General features: G+C 43.1%; 1 protein-coding gene across 6 annotated transcripts in view; it reads left to right on the top strand.

Moving 5' to 3' along the window:
* Nucleotides 1–10159: 10159 nt before the first annotated feature.
* The window catches only part of SELP (selectin P), a 42639-nt gene continuing 31023 nt past the window's right edge, over nucleotides 10160–21775 (top strand). For 2 of the 6 annotated variants that reach the window (XM_011224107.3, XM_002918569.4), the window contains exons 1-3: nucleotides 10170–10310; nucleotides 10851–10940; nucleotides 13074–13157. In XM_011224107.3, coding sequence (XP_011222409.1) covers nucleotides 10851–10940; nucleotides 13074–13157 — 174 coding nt within the window. In that variant the 5' untranslated portion in view covers nucleotides 10170–10310. Of the gene's footprint in view, nucleotides 10311–10850; nucleotides 10941–12817; nucleotides 12902–13073; nucleotides 13158–21775 lie in introns of all 6 variants that reach the window. The other 4 variants (XM_034666706.1, XM_011224104.3, XM_011224105.3 and 1 more) reach the window with 4 other exon arrangements.

Raw genomic sequence — 21775 nt, 5'->3', positions numbered from 1 at the left:
CCTGCTTCTTCCTCTCCCACTCCTCTGCTTGGGTTCCCTTTCTTGCTGACTGTCTCTCTCTCTCTCAAATAAATAAATAAACTCTTTAAGGAAGAAGCCCACATCCCTAAGATCTCTATAAAACAAGGGCGCACGGCCTGGGTCCCAGTCAACACTTGGGCTCTGGACAACCCTGCAATCTCTCTTCATCAGAATGACGAGAAGGAGAAGTCCCCCCCAGCAAAGAAAAGATAATGACAAGGAAAAGACAATGATTTCTGTGGCTTCTGCCACAGAAATAATGGATATGGATGTAACCAAATTATCAGAAATGGAATTCAGAGCAACAATGGTCAAGATGATGAGTAGACTTGAAAAAAGTATTAACGAAAATGTTACTGAGAATATAGAATCCCTAAGGGCAGAAATGAGAGCGAATCTGACAGAAATTAAAAATTCTATGAGCCAAATGCAGTCAAACCTAGAGGCTCTGGGGCGCCTGGGTGGCACAGCGGTTAAGCGTCTGCCTTCGGCTCAGTGTGTGATCCCGGCATTCTGGGATCGAGCCCCACATCAGGCTCTTCCGCTATGAGCCTGCTTCTTCCTCTCCCACTCCCTCTGCTTGTGTTCCCTCTCTCACTGGCTGTCTCTATCTCTGTCGAATAAATAAATAAAATCTTTAAAAAAAAAAAAAACTAAAGGCTCTGATGGCCAGGGTCACCGAGGCAGAGGAACGTATTAGCGAATTGGAGGATGGGTTAGTAGAAGCAAAAACTAAAATAGAAGCTGGTCTTTAAAAAAACACGCCCACAAATGTAGATTACGGGAGATTACTGACTCTATGAAACGATCCAATGTCAGAATCAAATCATTGGCATCCCTGAGGGGGTAGAGAAAAAGAGAGGTCTAGAAGAGATATTTGAACAAATTGTAGCTGAAAACTTCCCTAATCTAGCAAGGGAAACAAACATTCGTGTCCAAGAGGCAGAGACGACCCCACCCAAGCTCAACCACGACAAACCTATGCCACGTCACGTCATAGTGCAATTCGCAAATATTAGATCCAAGGATACAGTATTGGAAGCGGCCAGGGCAAAGAAATTTCTCACGTACCAAGGCAAAGGTATCAGAATTACATCAGACCTGTGTACACAGACCTGGAATGAGAGAAAGGGTTGGGGGGGCATTTTTAAAGCTCTTTCAGAGAAAAGAGATGAGGTTTTGATTGGAAAGGAGTTTGGGCTTTATGCAGGAGGCCAGCCACCTGGGGAGAAGGCAAGCTCTTGTCCAAAACTCACCACCCAGGCTTCTGCCTGGCCCAGGGTTTTGTTTGTTTGTTTTTTCTTTGTAATTTTATTTTATTTAAATTCAATTAACTAGCATACAATGTATTATTAGTTTCAGAGGTAGAGTTCAGTGATTTATCAGTTGCAAAGAACACCCAGTGCTCATTACATCACTTGCCCTCCTTACTTCCCATCACACTCCATCCCCCACCCCCGCCCCTCCAGCAACCCTCAGTTTGTTTCCAATAGTTAAGAGTCTCTTATGGTTTGTCTCCCTCTCTGACTTTGTCTTGTTTTATTTTTCTCTCACTTCCCCTATGACTCTCTGTTTTGTTTTGTAATTTCCACATATGAGTGAAATCATATGATAATTATCTTTTGCTGATTGACTTATTTCGTTTAGCATAATACCCTCTAGTTCCATCCACATCGCTGCAAATGGTAAGATTTCATTCTTTCTGATGGCTGAGTAATATTACATTATATATATATATATATATATCACATCTTTATCCATTCCTCTATCGGACATCTGGGCTCTCTCCATAGTTTAGGTATTGTGGGCATTGCTGCTATAAACACTGGGGTGCAGTTGTCCCTTCTGATTACTGTGTTTGTATCCTTTGTGTAAATATGTAGTAGTACTATTGCCGGGTTGTAGGGTAACTCTATTTTCAACTTTTTGAGGAACCTCCATACTGTTTTTCAGAGTGGCTGCACCATCTTGCATTTCCACCAACAGTGCAGGAGGGCTCCCCTTTCTCCACATCCTCGCCAGCATCTGTCATTTCCTGACTTGTTAATTGTAGCCATTCTAAATGGTGTGAGGTGGTATCTCGTGGTTTTTATTTGCATTTCCCTGATGCTGAGTGATGTTGAGCATTTTTTCATGTGTCTGTTAGCCATTTATATGTCTTCTTTGGAGAAACATCTCTTCATGTCTTCTGCCCGTTTCTTGACTGGATTATTTGTGTTTTGGTTGTTGAGTTTGATAAGTTCTTTATAGATCTCGGATACTAGCCCTTTATCTGATAAGACATTTGCAAATATCTTCTCCCATTCTGTAGGTCGTCTTTTGGCTTTGTTGACTATTTCAAAAAAAACCCAAAGACTCCACCCCAAAATTGCTATAACTCATACAGGAATTCAGCAAAGTGGCAGGATATAAATCAATGCACAGAAATCAGTTGTTTTTCTATACACTAACAATGAGACAGAAGAAATAGAAATTAAGGAATCGATCCCATTTACAATCACACCACAAAATATAAGATAGCTAGGAATAAACCAACCAAAGAGACAAAGGATCTGTACTCTGAAAACTTCAGAACACTCATGTAAGAAATTGAGGAAGACACAAAGAAATGGAAAAACATTCCATGCTCATGGATTGGAAGAACAAATATTGTCAAAATGTCTATGCTACCCAGAGTGACCTATGCATTCAATGTAATCCCTATCAAAATGCCATCAACATTTTTCATGGAGCTGGAGCAAACAATCCTAAAATTTGTATGGAACCAGAAAAGACCCTGAATAGCCAGGGATTGTTGAAAAAGGAAACCAAAGATGGTGACATCACAATCCGAGACCTCAAGCTGTATTACAAAGCTGTAATCATTAAGACAGCATGGTACTGGCACAAAAACAGATACGTAGATCAATGGAACAGAGCAGAGAACCCAGAAATGGACCCTCAGCTCTATGTTAAACTAAGTTTTCACAAAGCAGGAAAGAATATCCAGTGGAAAAAAGACAGTCTCTTCAACAAATGCTGTTGGGGAAGCTAGACACATGCAGAAGAATGAAACTAGACCTCTTTCTTACACTATACACAAAAATAAACTCGAACTGGATGAAAGTGACATGAGACAGGAATCCATCAAAATCCTGGGGGAGAGCACAAGCAGTAACCTCTTCGACGTTGGCGGCAGCAGCTTCTTGCTAAATACGTCTCAAGAGGCAAGGGAAACAAAAGCAAAAATGAACTATTGGGATTTCATCAAGATAAAAAACTTCTGCATGGCAGAGGCAACAGTTGGCCCAGGGGCTTTTAAAGGGGTTTAGGGCAGTTCATTAGCACAGGGAGTGCAGTGACCGCAACGTTTCTTGATCTCGTGCAGACTCAAGGCTACCAGCTACAAACATCATCTCAGGGCTCGGGGGTTGCAAGAAGGTCTGATTCTTGCTCCTGGTGTGTAGGACTATTCTGTTTTTTCTGCAAAGGAGGGCGAGATCTATAGATGCACAAAGAGAGGTTAGTAAGATCATTTGTGTGACCCAAAAAAGAAAAACACTTTGCCAAAAACTGCTGGGCTAATCAGAAAGCCAACATGGCTTCAAATACACGTCGTTCCCTCTGGGGCATGAGAACGTTTGAGTTCTTCACTCCTCAGGCCAGTGGTCTGCAAATCGCAGAGAAAGAAATTTTGCTCTGGTCCAGATCCAGAGCCTTAGGTCAGCAGGTAAGGAGTGCATCAACTGGGAGCAAGTTAACCCCTGAGACCTGCTGAGATGCTGTCCCATACGCTTCGGCCCTGGTAAGTAAGTCCACTTGTAGTAGTTTTCCTAGAGAAATTATGGGAAAAATAGAGGCAAAGATAAATATCTTGGGAGGTCTTGCAGTGTTGTTTTTGATAACAAGAAATTACAAACAACAAGAATTTCGTTACGAAAGTGTTTTAAATAACAGTGCAATTTCAAAAAAGTTTATTCTTTTCTTTTCATCATCATGTACAAAGGTGTTTTTTTCCTTTAAGCTTCTCATCATGTAAATATTTTAAGTACAAATGGACTGCTAGATGTGTGATTTTTTTAAGATCCTTACAGAACATAGGATAACAATTTGGTCTCCAGGTTTTATTAATTTCAATTTTGTATAGTATATCAAGGCAGATCTATCTGTGTGCCTTATTTCTTTAAAGAGCTGCTTCACCTATAAATGTCTATAGCTAGTAGCCCAGCCCTTCAGTGCGTAATTTGAATAAATACATCTATAGTCTGTGAATTATCCTAAAAGTTTTAAAAAGAATGACTTCATAGTACTTTTTCTTTTTTAGATTTTATTTATTCATTTGACACATAGAGAGAGAGAGAGCGCGCACAAGCAGGGGAAGTGGCAGGCAGAGGGAGAAGCAGGCTCTCTGCTGACCAAGGAGCCGGATGTAGGACTCCATCCCAGGACCCTGGGATCATGACCTGAGCTGAAGGCAGATGCTTAACTGACTGAGCTGCCCAGGTGCCCCTGACCTCATAGTTCTAATAAAGAATATTATTTACCTAAAATGTGCTAGCAGCATCTTGCTCAGCCATAAAGCAATAAACTTCTCAATAATCTTAATTTTGATGTTTGGATAAATAGTGGAAACTTTCTATTTTAAGGAGATGATCCCATCAATTGGATTTAGTAACTTAAAAAAAAAGGCAGCTCTTCAGTGGAATTAATAGTGATATAAATGTTCGATACAGGCAGTACTTTTATAAAATATGCTGGAAATCGCTTCCTGTAAAATTTTTAAAGATTTTATTTATTTATTTGAGAGAGAGAGCATGCACACATGAGAGAGAGAGAGAAAACACAAGCAGGGGGAGCGTCAGGCAGGGGAAAAGCAGGCTCCCTGCTGAGCAAGGAGCCCGATGCAGGACTCGAACCCAGAACCCTGGTATCATGACCTGAGCCGAAGGCAGACACTTGACCAACTAAGCCATACAGCTGCCCCCACTCTGTAATTTTTTACAATAAAATAAATTTTTTTATTTTAAACAAATGGCAAGATTTTCATTAGTGTGGGATATTTTAAATACGTTCTGCTGCATTATTAAAGAGAGTATTATGCAGCCCTTATAAAGGCTGATTAGAACTATATTAACATGAAAAGATGTCTTTAACATACAGTTAAATTTTGAAAACTAATATACAAAAATAAAGCTTGAACCTATTTCTGCTGAAAATTTATTTGTGAATATATGAATTTTAAAATGCTGAAAGCCTACCAACTGTTAATAGTGGTTGTCTTTGGTGGATAAGATGGATGGATTTTACTTCTTTTTGCCTTTCTGTATGGCATGGATCTCTTATAAAAGAATATATTACTTGTGTGTTTCCATTTTAGCAAAAGACTATTTTCTCATGAAAATTTATTTTTATTAATTACATTGACAGGCGAGCTACAAAATTTTAGTTTTATTGTCATAACAAAGACTGAAACAATAAACAAGCCATCAAAAGAGAACACTTATTAAGCATAGTTTAAGTACAAAAAATGGTCACCCAAATCACCATCTCAAAACATGCCTTTTCCTGTCTCTTAATTGTTAAAAGGAAAGCAAATCCCTAAGTGACAATTACACCTTTTGGTAAGACAATTCCCTTTTATCAGGAGCCAGAATCATAGAATTATTTGAGGATTAAAACTTTGGACTTGATTTGATTACTTCCAGCCAAGTCACTTTACACAGCTGTTATTTTTCCAATTCTTTATTTTATTCTAATCTATTGTTTGATGTCATAGCTGGAGTTTACACGTGTTTCAATAAATTACCCATCTTGATAATCAAGATATTTACAAGAAAAGGAAGCAATTGGTAGGCATATACATCAGGTTTGAAACAGGTCAAAATTACCTATCCTCTCGCGAGACTCTTGCTGGGAGAAGCACAATTAAAGTTGCCTTTGTTGTGTTCAGGCCTGGAGAAGGCAGCCTCTGGGTAAGCAGACACGTGGGCAGATTGTGCAAGCAAACTTCTCAGTCCCAACTGCAGAACAGAAATACTGCTCAGGAAGCCATTCCAAAAAATACACCTCCAAATCTATCTGGAAAAAAAAATCTAGAATTTCTTCAGTTCTACTATGTTTTTGTTTAAACAGAAAGCTGTGTAATGGGTAAGCCAGGGGTGGCAGGAGAGGACCGGCTCAGATGCAGGGAATCTGATGTGACTCACGTGGATTTTTAGTGAGTATACGGAGAGTCACGGGACGCAAAAACAGCTGAGGCATGGTTCCTGCATTGGAGAAGCTTACGGTCGCCGAGGGAGACCGAAGTCCATGTGCAGCCAGCACAGGCAGTGGCTCAGGGTGCCCAGGGAACCCAGAAGGCAGCATGCTTTCCCTCATGTGACTGTCTCCTGCCTGCCGTTTCCAGCCCTGCGGAGAGTACGGTTCCTTTTCCACACAGCAGTCCTTCAAGGGTCCCCACCCCAAACCCTTTGCTAAGCTTTCCTTTCAGAATGAAGTAGATGGGGGAGCACCTGGGTGGCTCTGCTGGTTAAGCATCTGCCTTCAGCTCAGGTCATGATCCTGGGGTCCTGGGATCGAGCCCCGCATCTGGCCCCCTGCTCGGTGGGGAGTCTTCTTCTCCGTCTCCCTCTACCCCTCCCCCTGCTTGTGCTTGCTCTCTGTTTCTCTCAAATAAATAAATAAAATCTAAAAAAAAAAAAAAGAGAAAAGAAAGAAAGAAAGAAAAGAAAGAATATATGAAGCAGATGGTGTTGCCTTTTCTGACATTCATCCTGACCTCCTATGCTGTAAACCAGGCCAACCAAGAAAGAGTATGGGCTCCTCTCCGGCATCCCAGCCTGTCCACCCACTGTCCCTTGGCCTCCTCTCCCTTTCAAAACCCCTTCTCTCCTACTCTTTGCCTTGATACTGTTTGTGGCCTCAGGTTTCTGACTCTCAGATCTCCTTAAGGTCCAAACCTGCCCGTCTGACTCTTCCCTGGGCCTCCCTCATTTAGACCCTAGAGACTCCACCCTAAGAGTTAATTAACTGGCCCAGACCCTGCTCCGTTATGGTGTTCACACCCTTCCTGCCAGTATGAGGCAAGGGTCTCAAAGGAGGTCAGATAGTTTTTACTCTGAATTCAGGAATTTAGAGGAATATGTCAAAGAAAAAGGAAAAAAAGTTTTACATTCACTAGACTCATAAGAAATTTATTATAGTGGAAGATAATACTTAAAGTATATATGCAGTGTGTGTCTGTGTGTGTGTGTTGGGAGGAAGGGTAGTATGCTTAATCTGAAATTGCTCAACTTCTTTTTTTTTTTTTTTGAGAGAGAGAGTGAGTGAGCATGAGCAGGGGGGAGGAGCAGAGGAAGAGGAGGAGAACCAATCCCAAGCAGGCCCCACACTCTGTGCTCAGTGCTCAGCCTGACTCAGGACTCAATCCCATGACCCCGAGATCATGACCTGAGCTGAAACCAAGAGTTGGATGCTTAACTGACTGAGCCACTCAGGCTCCCCTGAAATTGCTCCATTTCTAAAACCTAATACATATTGGGTTTATTTTCAGAAATAATAGAATTGGCTATCTAGGCAGATTCGCAGCTGTACGGGGTGCTGTGGGAAGCTGACGTCCTCTAGACTGGTGTGGTTGGGGCAGAAATCGCAAGATGCACCTCATGTCTAGCCCGGGTTCTCAGCTAGCTCACTGTCTTGTTGCACTCTGACCACCTCCTGGTCTGTATGGGCACGTACTGTCTCATATCATCATCTCTCCTTTCTTTGCATGTGGCTTACATCTCCAACTAGATTGATAGCTCCTAGAGGCAACATTCCGCGCAGACTCAGCAAACTGGCTTTCATATCTGTGTCAAGTTCCAAGTTCTAGAAAAATGTCCCACTCATAACAGTCAGTCAATAAATTGTTGCTGAAAATGCTGTTATATAGACAGATGTTTGACTTACAGGTCCTATTGCATAATTCTCTTAGTTCTCAATTGAAAAAAAAATGTAATTAACTGTAGGAGCACTTTTCTGAATAACAGGATGTGCCTCTGAATGCCAAATTAGTATTTTTAATTCTATATTTGGTTGTCCTGCCTCTAGAATGCAAGAGGTATTGGTAACTCTGAGGTTGTTATTAGTCTCAAGAGCAGTTCAAGTCATCAAACCAGCTTTACTGGATAAAATTTTGTAATGAAAATATGTTATGTCTATTTCTCCCAGTTTGATATCTATTTACTATTTCAGAGACGTATCCCCCCAAACAATGAACGGCTTCAGAGAGCAGGCATAATTGCCATTAGAGGTAACCCTCCCCTGTGTGCATTGAAAGAAAGCAAATTATGTGATGCAAAGTTCAACAGCTCTTTAATCTTTTATTATACCTGATCTTGGGAAAGAGCAAAGCAGGTCAACTAGGAATGTTGTGGGAAACTGTAGAGACTCTGACCTGCATAATCTTAGTCTAGATGATTGGATGGAGGCTCAGGAATTAGCCTAGTCTCCAGTGTTTTTAACAGTCAATGTCCACAATAGTCAAACTATGGAAAGAACCCAGATGTCCATCGACAGATGAATGGATAAAGAAGATGTGGTGGGGTGGAAGGGGTAACTGGGTAATGGGCACTAAGGAGGGCACGTGATGTAATGAGCACTGGGTGTTGTATGCAACTGATGAATCACTGAGCTCTGAAACTAATAATACACTATACATTAATTAATTGAATTAAAATTAAAATTTTAATAAAGAAATTAACCTGTTCTACTTTCCACCCAATCTTGCCTTTTTTCCTCTAAATTGAATTGGAGCATTTTTATGTTTTCCTCACATTTCCAGACAAAATATACATTCCCCAGCAAATTGGCAACCACGTCCCTTTGTGATGACGGCAATTTTAACCCAGGCAGCGTCAGTAACAGCAACCCTGACCTGAGACGTGACCCCATGTCCTGACACGGACGTGATGAGTAGTTTGATTCAGTTTCACTCTTGATCCATCTTTCAGTACCAGAGCTTTTGAGCATAGACTCCCCACCAGACTGCCAAGAGAAGGGGGTCAGAGGAACCTCTTCTTCCCTTCCCAGGAAGCGCTTTGTACTGACTTCAATAAAACAAAACAAAAAACCAGAGTTTAGTGTGGTATTGTTTCCCTACTGGACTTGAATTTCCACCCCAACCTTCTCTTTCGTCAGCTCTGTCCTCTTGAGTAAGCCATTTAACCCCCTAAGTCTCAATTTCCTTTTCAGTAAAATGCCAATCATAATAATGTCTGAGTAGAGGGACCAGCTACGTAGCTGGACTACATAAAGCCGTTGTGAGGTTTCAGTGAGATACGGATATTTAAATGCCTCTCATAAAGTCTGACCCAAAAATAAGTACTCAGCTATTGGAGCTCATAAGCCTAACACTATCTCTGCTTCACTTCCTCAGTGACTTTTAAATAGTCTATTCACGGGGTTCATTTACAGACAGGTCACCGTTTGATTATGTTTCTAGCGTTCTAGCGTAGGTGATAACCTTTCTGTGGTTATCACAGCCTTCTGGTAATTCAAGGGCCCCAGACACAATATGCTTTTGGAAGAGTAAAAATACTTGTAATAGGAAAAACCACGTCCTAATTCATCGGCTGGGTGTAGAGTATTTTCTGTGTGTACATGTCCAGCCACCGAGCTTGCACAAGAGAATCCTGCTTCTTCCGTTCAGCTGAAGGGCCGTTTGCGCCCAATTCCTCTTCTACCCACTCTCTCCACTGCCCCCGGCAGGTCGTTAGTTAGCTGCCCTCTCGTGCGGCTTGTGCAAGAATGGCTGCATTTGCTGGCTCCCCCACGGTGTTCATAACCATCTGTTTCTGTGTCTGTCTGTCCCCTGGTCTTTGAGCCCCTTCAGGACCAGGACTGTGTCTTATTCACTTAGATGATAGCACAGGGCACATCCTCATGAAAATATATAGGATGACTAGATGAACCCCCGGGCTGGGGCTGAGAAGGCATAAACATGGTAATGTGGAATTTGTCCTGAGAATCCAATTTCTATTTAAGGTCATGTGTGTGGACGTGTTTATTGTCTGAGACCTTTGCCCGGATGACTGATTTCACTGCCTTTCCTTCCCGTTCAAAAACTGGAGAGCAAAGATAGAGAAAAGAAATGCTTAATCACAACACCACAGACCAATTTAAGTAGAGTTTCAACAGAGAAAGCTCGAGAAAGTTGTGTGTGATATCCGAAAACTGTATGGGGAGGGTTGACATCTTGTTCATGACTGTGTCAGCCACCAGGGGAGGGTCAGACGCTTTGAGCGAATAAACACAAGGGCTCCTTTTGGCTGGTAAGTTCTTTTTCTTCTCCCATTTCCCCCTTTCTGGGAAGTTTTGATAAAGTCCATTCCGACCATGGGAAGAGTTAACTTAATCCTTCGTTGTTCATCTTTATGATGTATGTGTATCTCTACTTATCTTATGATGTATGTGTATCTCTGACTTATATATTGTGGGTTTTTTGTTGTTGTAACTACAGTAGAAATATATTTTAAAGCATCACAAAGGTTTATGATATATCATCAAATAAAACAAACAAAAAAACATTGTACTGAGTGTATAATGGGATTCTAATTTCATTCCAGTTCCACGGAGTTAGGGGAGATCTTTTTTCCCCTTCTTTGTGCTTTTCTGAATTTTCTTGTCTTTTTCTTTTTCTTATTAACAATGAACATATAATATTAACAACAAGGGGGAAGAGCTATATGCTCTTTTTAAAGTTCTAGCCTGTCATCCTGCAGCCTGTTATGTAGAAAGTTCCTTAGTGTTCTCTGAGTAGAGGACCAGCTGTACAGGAGGAATTAACTGCCTTCTATTTCACATGATGACAGATGGTGCACGTGCTGAGATCCATAACATGGCCTGAGACTGGGCATGGTCCAGGTGCTCCCTACCTGTCCAGCCTCCTTTACCCACTCCAGGTACTGTGGCTGTCCAGAGACTCCCAGGCTGCTCCAAGCCTTGACTGACCTAGAATGTTCTCCCCACCCAATGTAGTAATGCTTATTTGAAGTAAGACTTCAGCTCTGAAATCACTGTCTCTGGGGAGGCTTCCTCAGGTCAAGCTCCCATCATACCTTTCACTGCAACACATTTTTTTCTTTTTGCATTTATTCATGTGGTTTTTATTAATATCTAATCCCTCATCCCTAAAAAAATATAAGCGTGAGGTCCACTAGGGTTTACCAAATCCCCAGTGCTAGGATGCTGCCTGGAGCCTTGAAGGAACGCAAATCTTTGTTGCATGTATGAATGCATCCATGTAATAGGAGAAGTAGAAATCCGAGTGGAGATGGGAGGGAGCATTTTCATCGTGTCTGCCCAGAGTCATCAGACTGTCTTAGCACAGAGGAAAAGGAGGCAAATCTCAGGAAAACGAAAGTACCCATGCACACGCTTTGTCTGTGTGCCAGGTATGCTCCAGGCCCTTCCCGTATAAATCCATTAATGGTTAACACTTCCACGCAGTGACTGTTATCCTTGTTTATTATTGAGATAGCTGAAGGAACTGAGTCACAAGGAGGGTCATTAAGTTGTCCAGGACACACCGCTGGTGGCTGGCAGAGCCCGGCGGTCTGGCTCCAGGGGCAGGGCTCCCAAACACTGCATCACGTGAGCTGCCCCATCCTCTCTCCTCTCAGTGTCCTGTGTTCCCCTCCCGTCATTCCTTCATTGCCACCTCCCTCCCCAGCCTTTCTACCTCTATAAATTAATCCCTTCCTCTTGGCCCAAATTGTTCAGTGTAAATGCAGCCCCGAGCTCCTTAGATCATCGTTATCTTTGGACTTCTTTCCAGATCCTTCCATTTTATTCCATTTTTAATCTACCCATGAGATGCTATTTACAAACCGTAACACCATGGGGTGAATGAAGAGTAACACCCACTACCGCACAACTAGAACTCCAAGAAGATAAACGGGAGGGAGGGTTTTCTGACTTGACCCCAAGTACGCAATACTCGATTTGAGGCTGGCTGGTAACAACTCTGAGAAGTAAAAACAATGCCTTACTTGGGTTGAGTTCTGACTGTGGGCCAGATATTGTTTCAAGCACTCTCCACTTTTTAGCTCATTCAGCCACACAACAACGGGTAGGGTGAGATCTGTCACCGTCATTCTGTTTCACAGTTGGAAAACAGAAGCATGGAGAGTGTAGGTCATTTGCCTAATGGCTCCTCAGGGAGCTCAGCCACAGAGCTCAGGTCTTCAGCACTGAGCCAACAGCCTCCTACTCCCACACACGAAATTTCCAGTTCTACATCTTTTTTTCTGATACAAGAAGCAGAATCTCTTTTCTAATAATGACCCATGTCTGTTATATTTCATGTCGAGACTGTTTCCAGCAATCACCCCCTCGTTGTCAGGATTTTCTCAGGGGCTTTTTCCTATCATTTTGTATTATTATTTTTGCTCCCTTGCCTCAGAAGCCTGCTGGAATTGTTAACATTCACCGAGATTTCACAATAACTGGAAAATTTACACTGGGACATTACGATTAAGACAAAGCATATTTTCCAAACATACGACCTTAAATTGGGGCTCCTATCATAATCAGAGGAAACTTGACTCCTGGGGGATGTGGGCAGTATTCCTGCACTGCTCAGCCCGGGATGTCCAGGAGTGATTCACACTTGCCCCTGTCTCCAGACCATCCCCCGTGGAAGTAGGTAACCTCTTGCCCCCCGGTGACAACTGCTGCTAAGTGTTATCAACTGCTCCGGTATTACCAACATCCAACTTCATGGGAAGGGCTGTGGTGAATTTCTGGAACTTAAATAGGAAGTTGCTTTTCTAAACAGCTTGACACTGAGGGGAGGCAGCAAGACTATAAGAAGTCTGGGCTGGGCAGACGGCCGAGAGGAAGCCGAGGCGCAGAGGAGATGGTAAGTCCATTTCTCTGTACTCTGGGAACGGGAGGAGATGCGGTGTGGAGGCTGAGTCAGGCAGGTGAAGGGAGAAAGAGCAGTAGTCATGGCACTTTATGTTGAATAGCCCTTTGGAGGGTGAGGATGTCCAAACCTGTGGTCCGCTTNAGGAAGTTGCTTTTCTAAACAGCTTGACACTGAGAGGAGGCAGCAAGACTATAAGAAGTCTGGGCTGGGCAGACGGCCGAGAGGAAGCCGAGGCGCAGAGGAGATGGTAAGTCCATTTCTCTGTACTCTGGGAACGGGAGGAGATGCGGTGTGGAGGCTGAGTCAGGCAGGTGAAGGGAGAAAGAGCAGTAGTCATGGCACTTTATGTTGAATAGCCCTTTGGAGGGTGAGGATGTCCAAACCTGTGGTCCGCTTTAACCCTCTAACATCCTTGGGTTTTGAGGTCGCTCTTTCCATGTTATGAATGAAGCCACTGAGCCTTGCAGAGACCAGGAGTTTCACCTACGGCTTGACCACCAGGCTTGACAGTGTCTGCATCTGGACTTCTGTCCTCTGGGTCCACTGCTGCTGTTTTTCCTATTAGAGCTTGCAGAAACTCTTCTGGTGCAGATCTCAGTAAACACTTGGCCACCTTCTCCAGGATTGTTCTTCCCTGTGGCTTGAAGGCAAGGCTGAGCAGGTGCCCTGGGACAACCTGCGATTGAATGTGTTCTCATCCCAGCCCTCCTAGTTCCCTCTCAGAACCCTAGTAGTCTCCCGGGACTTCCGTGGAGTATCCACACGGTTTCCACTTCTGCCTTAAGTCTCTATCCTGTTAGGGGCTCCGTTTCTTCATCTGTAAGATAGATATAATTCTAGCGCTCTACTTTATAGTGTCATTGTGAAGGTTGAATAGGATGGCACTGAGGCTGGCACATGGTAACCGATTAGCAAATGCCAGCTATTATTGTTGTGAAAAAGAAAAAAATTTGTGGAGTTTGGGATCCAGGAAAGATACAAGGAAAACTAGGCATTTTTGAACTCATTAACAGAGAAGACACACGGTTTCACTCCTGACTTACCAGGGGTACTTTGCATAGTCCCGGGGTCCAAAATCCTGCGATCTGTGGCTAGCAAGGAACCGACTGTCTCTGTTTTTGAGCCCCTTTCCATGGGCTGCCAGAAGAAAGCAGCATTCAGACATGGTTCACCCCACCTCTCTGCTTTACTACAGTACACTTCTCAAATATTTGCAATGGGGATTTTCTGTACTGGGGAGAATAGAGAAGAAGACTGTGAGGAGAACAGGAGTGAATTTGAGTCTGTCCTGAGTTTGAACACCAATGACATGGAAATGTGGATTGTTTTTGTCTCATCCTTTGCGCATCATACATCCTCTGTATTGGTCAACTTACATGGATAAGGAGTTAGTCATCTCTTCCTTCTATTCAGTTGGGACCCTCCTCTATTTCAGAAGTATTTTGATACATCGGATCATGAGGTCCTTTGAGGTTCTCGTGAAAATACAACTCTTCATCCCAGATGAAAATGCAAACATCCACATAAGCACACAAGCTTTCTGGACAAGCACAGTGGGTTCCCCAACCTGCACATGGGTCTTAGGTTAAGAACCCCACTCTATGGCCTCCTGTGCTTTATGCTTAGAGGCTCCTCCCTTAGCATCTTGAAACTGGGCTGGAACTCTGCAACCTAGTGCCGAGGACTCCAGCTCTAGAACTGTTTTCAATATTCCAAAAGTAAGACCTCTTCCTTTGCCCCTGGACATATTTGGCTCTTGGGATTCAGCAACCTCACCCCTCTGTGTGTAAATTTGGCTTTAATTAACCTCTAGGACCTGAGGAAAGAGACTAAGGTTTATCTGGCGGGGTGTTTTCAATCAGATGACTCTCAAAGAGGGGGAGCTCTTGATCGGGAACTTGCACTTAAATGATGCTGATGTTAGTCAGAGTTTTAGAGGGCTAAGGAACAGGTCTGGATTCTCTTCCATTCATACCTTAACCATCTTAGATCTGTGGCTTTTAGTTCTTACTCTTCCATTACCTATTTTTCAAAATGTAGTTATATGGTTCACCTTCTCCTGGGCTGGCCACTGGCTCTTAGAATATGTAGTTTCAGGGGCGCCTGGGGGGCTCAGTCGTTAAGCGTCTGCCTTTGGCTCAGGTCGTGATCCCGGGGTCCTGGAATCGAGCCCCATGTCGGGCTCCCTGCTCCGCTGGGAGCCTGCTTCTTCCTCTCCCACTCCCCCTGCTTGTGTTCCCTCTCTCGCTGGCTGTCTCTCTCTCTCTGTCAAATAAATAAATAAAATCTTAAAAAAAAAAAAGAATATGTAGCTTCAGAATTTTGTAAGTGGAAGCTTATTAATCAAATCTTGGAAAATCAAAATGATCTACTGCATAATGGGCAATACTGAGAAAAGTCCCTGGACCAATCCTAAAAAGTAGGCACATGGTGGTTTTATGAACGACATTTATTACATTATCTTCTAGGTGTCTCACTTCTTTGATTGAAAAGCAGACAGAAACTTTATAAAGTCAAATACAAAACGATTCCTTTACATTTGTAGGGATATAGCTCAGTCATGCTCCAATGTGCTTTTAAAAATTAGGTATGCTACTTTATTATTAATGCTAGTATTTCAACCTAAATAATGGTGATTTGTGGTCTAATTTAAATATGCGCTTTGATTCTTAGTGTTGATGTCCTGGGATCCTTCTTACCTTTATTTCTAATCTGCTGTTGGCCTAGAGACCTCTTTCTTTTTTTCACTGTGTTTCATTTTCTACCTTTAAGCTGCTGGGGCTACTAACATCTGTGCTATGCCAACACCACTATCATCCAGAAATTTCAGGGAAATATTGTGGTAGTTGTGATGCCTTGTGAAACCTGGACTCTGCCACCAGCAATTTGTATAGTTCTGCCTCCTCCACGACTCTCACATCTACCTCCCACCTTTGCATCTCCATTGACCCCAGCCCAAGATAGACCCCCTTCCACTCCCACTGGGACTAGCACAGTAGCTTCCCCTTTGCACAGCACAGTGTCTCTGCCACTGATTCATCAAAACCACCATAGTCAGGGGCATCTCTGTTCAGAGCACCTGACTCAGGACGCTTCTCTGTTCAGAGCCCTAGCAATTAGATAATTAGATCCCTTCTGCTCACTATACGTCAGACCCACAAGTTCTGGCCCCAACCTGATGCAGTTTGGAGTGGGCAGGTTCAGAGCCAGAGACTGCCTAGGAATTCTTGAGACTTTTTTGGTGCAAAAAGAGTGTTTTTGTTATAGCACGGGGACAGGACCTGTGGGCAGAAAGAGCTGCACTGGGATTGTGAGGAGTGACTGATAATACAAGATTTTCTATCCTGTGGAAGGGAGGGTGATGTTAGGGTTCCAGGAAATTGAGTCTGTAGCTTTCTGGGGATTGTTTTCTTATTGTTAAGACAGGTGCAAACTGATGGAGACTCCTGTCCTCCATGACTGCGATCTCTATCAGTTAACCCTTTGTTTTTCCCTTTCCTTTGTTCTTGGGCAGCAGGGAGTGCCTGAGGAATGTCTCACATATCCCACGGAGCAAGGGGGTGGGTGGCCTGGTGCTAGCTATGCCCTCAGCTCCCCTTTCAGTTCCCTCATCAAAGCTACCTTTTCAATTAACCTCTAGGACCTCCCAGTTTTCGACATCAATCAGACTATATCATCGCCTCTATTAAAATCCACACCCCCAGCCCCTGATTCCTCTTTGCATTTAGAACAAAATCTCATCCCCTTGTTTGGTTCCCAAAGCCCCGGAATGATCTGTCACCAGCTTCATGCCATACTCTTCCTCCCACTGCTCATTCCATTCCAGCCACAGTGATGTGTCACGTTCTGTGACCACCCTACACTTTGCTGCCACTCAAAGCCTTCATGTCAGCTTTTCCTTCTGTCTTTACTTCTCTTTTTCCTGCTTCTCCCTGCCTGGCTCCTTCTGGCCCTTCTGCTTTCAGTTAAAAATGACGTTCTTAGAAAGATCTCCCCTGAGCTCCCTGCCTAAGGTAACCACCCAGTCCCTCTACCACATAACTCCACTTTAATTCCCTACCTAGGGCTTATCACTAGCTTCCAGGGTTCATCTTTGTTTGCTATGAACTGTTGTGTATTTATCGGCATTTCATTGTCTGTATTCCTCAATAGAGTGTATATTCCACGAGGACAGGAATGATGTCTGTTTATACCATTTTAATGCCAGTGCCTCGAAGAGTACCTGACACATTGTAGGCATTTGATAAATTAATATCTACTGAAATAAGCAATGGCAAAGAACAGGGGATAACAGGGAGCACCTGTCTTGGTGGGGGCAGTGATACTGGTGATAGAAGAGGCTCCTTTCAGGGGGAGATTTTTGGATTTATAGAGCCAGGTACACAGAGAAGGAGAGGGTGTTCTGGGCCATAAGGAGAACGTAGGGCATATATAGTGCATTCTGGAAACTGCAAGATGTTTTGTTATAAATGCATTGTAGAATTGTGTGGGGGTGAATAAACTGAAAGTTAATGGCAGGACATGAGACTAGACAAAAGAAAGAGGCCACATTTCGAAGGGTCTTACATGTGTCATCTTGAAGAGTTTGTGTTTATTGCTCACGGTGTAAGAACACCTGACGGACTTTAAGTAGTAAAGTGACATGATCAGGCTTTTGTGTCAGGAATATCCTTCTGGCTTCATTCTAGAGAAAGAACTGAAGTTGGGTGACCTGAGGGGAGTAACTTGAGGAGAGAGTAATTAGAAAATGTGCAGGGATGAAAGAGTTAATCCCTGCACTAGTATCTTAGCGGTAAGTGGAAATCTAGAGAATGACCAGGTATCTGGTCAGAAGGTAAAGTCAATGGGATTTGAGGACAGGTTGATGTGAAGGGTTTGGACAAAGGAGAGAGATCCTTGGTCTTCCCTCCATGGCCCACCTGATGAAGGCCTTCAGGGTCACGGGGTTCAAGTCAGTGAGACCGTCGGCTAGTCAGAACTTATGCCTCTTCTGTGAACCCCCTTTCGTGCTTTCTGAGAGTCACACTCACTCCAGAGGGTTAGATTGAAATTTGCTTTCTTGTCCCCAGCTGCTAAGAGCTGCTGCTATCTGACGCCCCTCCAGGCTTTCCTGAAACACACCACCCATGATAACAGTCCTTGATTTCCCCACTTCTCCACATATCCGTCTATCTTGCCAGGACGGCAAGAGAGTGAGTCCTCCTCACTTGTTCCCTCACACTGGCTGTGAGCCATCAGGCCCCTTGCTTCTCTCACACCCAAATAGAATGAGACAAAGTACCAAGACCATTTTTTTTGCACAGCTTTCTTGTGCTCTTCTGCCTAATCGTAATACACTTTTAAATTGGGTGCAAGCACTGTTGTAGCCCCTAAACACTGAGTAATCATCACGTATTTTTTCAACATTTTTCTACTCAGCACCCACTTTCTACTTTCAGTCATTTCTCTGCCATTGTTCTTCATTTGTTCATTTATTCATAACATATTTCTTAGGCATTAAGTGTCTGCTCTCTATTATAGCTGAGAGTCAGACCTAAGTCATCTAGGCCTTGAGAAGCCTCTGCCAGCAGCATTCTCCGCTGTACATTCATATGCCTGCTTTGTGTTTGGATTGCCAATGTCATGCTCAGGAGGGAAGTCAGGGAGGGAGATGCTGCCTGCAGGCCATTTGGCACACAGATGACCAGAAGAAGACCTCAGGAAAGCAGATGAGTGATAAGAGAATAAGGTCATGGAGGCAGGAACCCAGGGAAATCTCTATCTCTACAAGTGCAAGCAGAGGGTCGAGATAGATTCAGAGGAAGACTCATCAAAATTGCTCAAGATGTGTCAGATAAGTGTCAAGAGAAGAACCAGCAGGAGGATTTTAAATAAAAGGAAGTAGTCAGTAGCATTTATTGCTGCGGAAAGGTCAAAGAAGATAAGAAGGGACAGTGTTCACTGGGTTTGGTAATTAGGATTTCAGGGGCAAAGTTAGCAAGAGCAGTTTCGTGGGCTGGTGGTTGGAAGTGGCTGGAGAGTAAAGGGAAGCAAGGAAGTTGCAGACCCTGAAATGAAGAGGAAGGAGAGAAATCAGAATTGGGGCAGAAGGCAAACAGTCCAGGGAGGGGCATTGTCGATTTTGCCTCTAAAAGCGCAATGCGGTGGTCTACAACATAGACAGGAGAACAGAATTCCTTTCCGTGGTACCATTTCTGCCAACGTTGTATGCCACTCTCGATGCCGGCAGCCACGGGACTCCGTGAGGAGCAAGTGAGGGCAAGGAAAAACACCTGGTCTTGCACTTTCTCTCTGCCCCTCTCTTCACCCCATTCCTCCAGTTCTGAGGAAAAGTAAAATTAAACATAACCACAGTGTGAAGCACTTTAATGAAGGTTTACACGGGCACAGGATGTGATTCTAATGACCTAGTCATAGACTGTTTCCCAGTAACTTCCAGTTCAGAGTTGACTGCCAGAGAACATTAAAGATTAGCAGAGCACGTGGCCGTTTCTCTTAGAGACATTTCTTTAGTAACACAGGAGAACAGTCCTTAGTAACACAGGGGAACAGTCCTTAAATCTCTAGGATCTTAGAGCTGAAGATGACACAGTAGACGGGAACAGATGTGAGAAAGCCTGCCCACCCCAAGGAAATTTCAGAGGAAAATGACCACTCAGAGGAAGATTCTCAGGCACCATCCGTTCTCCATGCTCACACACAAAACCCTTGTCCATTGCTAGTGACTTACTCTGTAGCCTTACAGTTCACAGAGATGTGAACTTGGGGTCCACTAAACATGGACAGAATTAGTGAATCCGCGGGGCGCCTGGGTGGCACAGCGGTTAAGCGTCTGCCTTCGGCTCAGGGCGTGATCCTGGCGTAATGGGATCGAGCCCCACATCAGGCTCTTCTGCTATGAGCCTNCTGTGCATTTCTTGAAGAATCCTGACTATAGCTCTTACCAGACTTTCAAAGGAATTCAAAAGTCCTGCAAGAATAAGAATCACTATGTTACCCCACCATCCACCTTGAAAACCTTAAAATTTTAAAACACTTTCTCTCTCTCTCTCTCTCTCTCTCTCTCTCTCAATTCTGTTTAAACTATATTTCAAAGTTTAAACAAATTAGTTAAAATGTGAAACAGCTCTTTTGGGATAGTGGCTAGAGTTGGGCACTGATAGGGAAGCAGGAGGTCCCCTGATCAGCCTCCCACACACTTCCTTGAACTTGCCCTAAAGCCAGAGAAACCCCTAGAAATGCTCTAGGGAGAAATGTACAGGGAAACAAACACTTTCAAAAGACACAGGGAAAGCACCACTAGATTACAAACACTATACTTGTCCTGGAGAAGAGTCTCCAGTCTACTGGAGAAGACACCCAGCACACATTCAAAGATAAATATTGGGCTCCCCTTCATGAAGTCTACATGCCTGTGTTCTTAATCAGTAACATTTCTGCTGCTTATACCTCTGAAAGAATTTTGGAAAATTGTGTAAACTCTCACACCTTTCTAAGTGGAAAGCTAACTTTTTTTGTCATTAAGTTTTAAAACCAATGAAAGATGGGATGTCCAATACATTGTAAAGATGAGCCTTTTACAATAAATAAATGTCACATCATTTCTTAAAATGTATTACAGTGGAATTAAATACTGTAGTGATCTAAGAACCCTCATCACTTAAAACATGAACAAGTTCCGGATAATAGGGAATTTTATATTATTTGTTCTCTCCCCTTTAATACCTATTTCTATTCTACTTCCTCTGCAGAATTTTAACCTAATATAATACAATTTTAAGCTTAAAGTCTTTACTTGATCACTACATCTTACTTCCTTACAAAAAGGGTAATAAATCAAAATTTAAAAGATTGAATTTTGTGGGGCGCCTGGGTGGCGCAGTCGTTAAGCGTCTGCCTTTGGCTCAGGGCACGATCCCAGCGTTCTGGGATCGAGCCCCGTATCAGGCTCTGCTGCTGGGAGCCTGCTTCTTCCTCTCCCACTCCCCCTGCTTGTGCTCTCTCTCTCGCTGGCTGTCTCTCTCTCTCTCTCTGTCAAATAAATAAATAAAATCTTTTAAAAAAAAAGATTGAATTTTGTGAAAGCATATGTGATTTTAGACTCCCCAACCTTTAGTTCTTTCATGTGCGACAGGAGGGAATTGGACAAGATGAGCATTCCCAGAACTCATGTGCCTAAAAACATTTTAAAAATGTTAACACATTTGATGAAATCCCAGCAGAAGGGAACTTGTTAGAAATAATACTTGCTATTGATCCAAATGGAATAAGTTTATTATATATATTAAAATATATATGTACTATGCATATATATTAAATATTGAATAGTACTGGGGACATAGCTGAAATTTTCAAGCAAGAAGACAAAACATAGATCAAAAATACAAAGTAGAGGGGCGCCTGGGTGGCACAGCGGTTAAGCGTCTGCCTTCGGCTCAGGGCGTGATCCCGGCGTTATGGGATCGAGCCCCACATCAGGCTCCTCCGCTATGAGCCTGCTTCTTCCTCTCCCACTCCCCCTGCTTGTGTTCCCTCTCTCGCTGGCTGTCTCTATCTCTGTCGAATAAATAAATAAAATCTTAAAAAAAAAATTAAAAAAAAATACAAAGTAGATGGGATAGCACAGGACAATTCACTGATGTCCCGTGCATCAAAGTATTGGTCAGTCAGGGAGTTTGCATGCAACTTCTAGTATTTTGGGGTATGGCATACTAGCTCTCAAAGGGAGATTATTGCATAATAATAATGACTTTTCTTACATGCATATTACAAAATAGTTCATAAACAAAAAATATTAGTTGCACAAAGTAGTTATTTGATAAATATTTGTCAAATGGAAGAAGAAGCAAATTCTGTCCTCAGCAT

Source organism: Ailuropoda melanoleuca, chromosome 8 (assembly GCF_002007445.2).
Source record: "Ailuropoda melanoleuca isolate Jingjing chromosome 8, ASM200744v2, whole genome shotgun sequence".
NCBI classification, from domain to species: Eukaryota; Metazoa; Chordata; class Mammalia; order Carnivora; family Ursidae; genus Ailuropoda; species Ailuropoda melanoleuca.
Note: the sequence above shows the minus strand (reverse complement) of the source record. Positions and strands in the feature narration are given on the sequence as shown.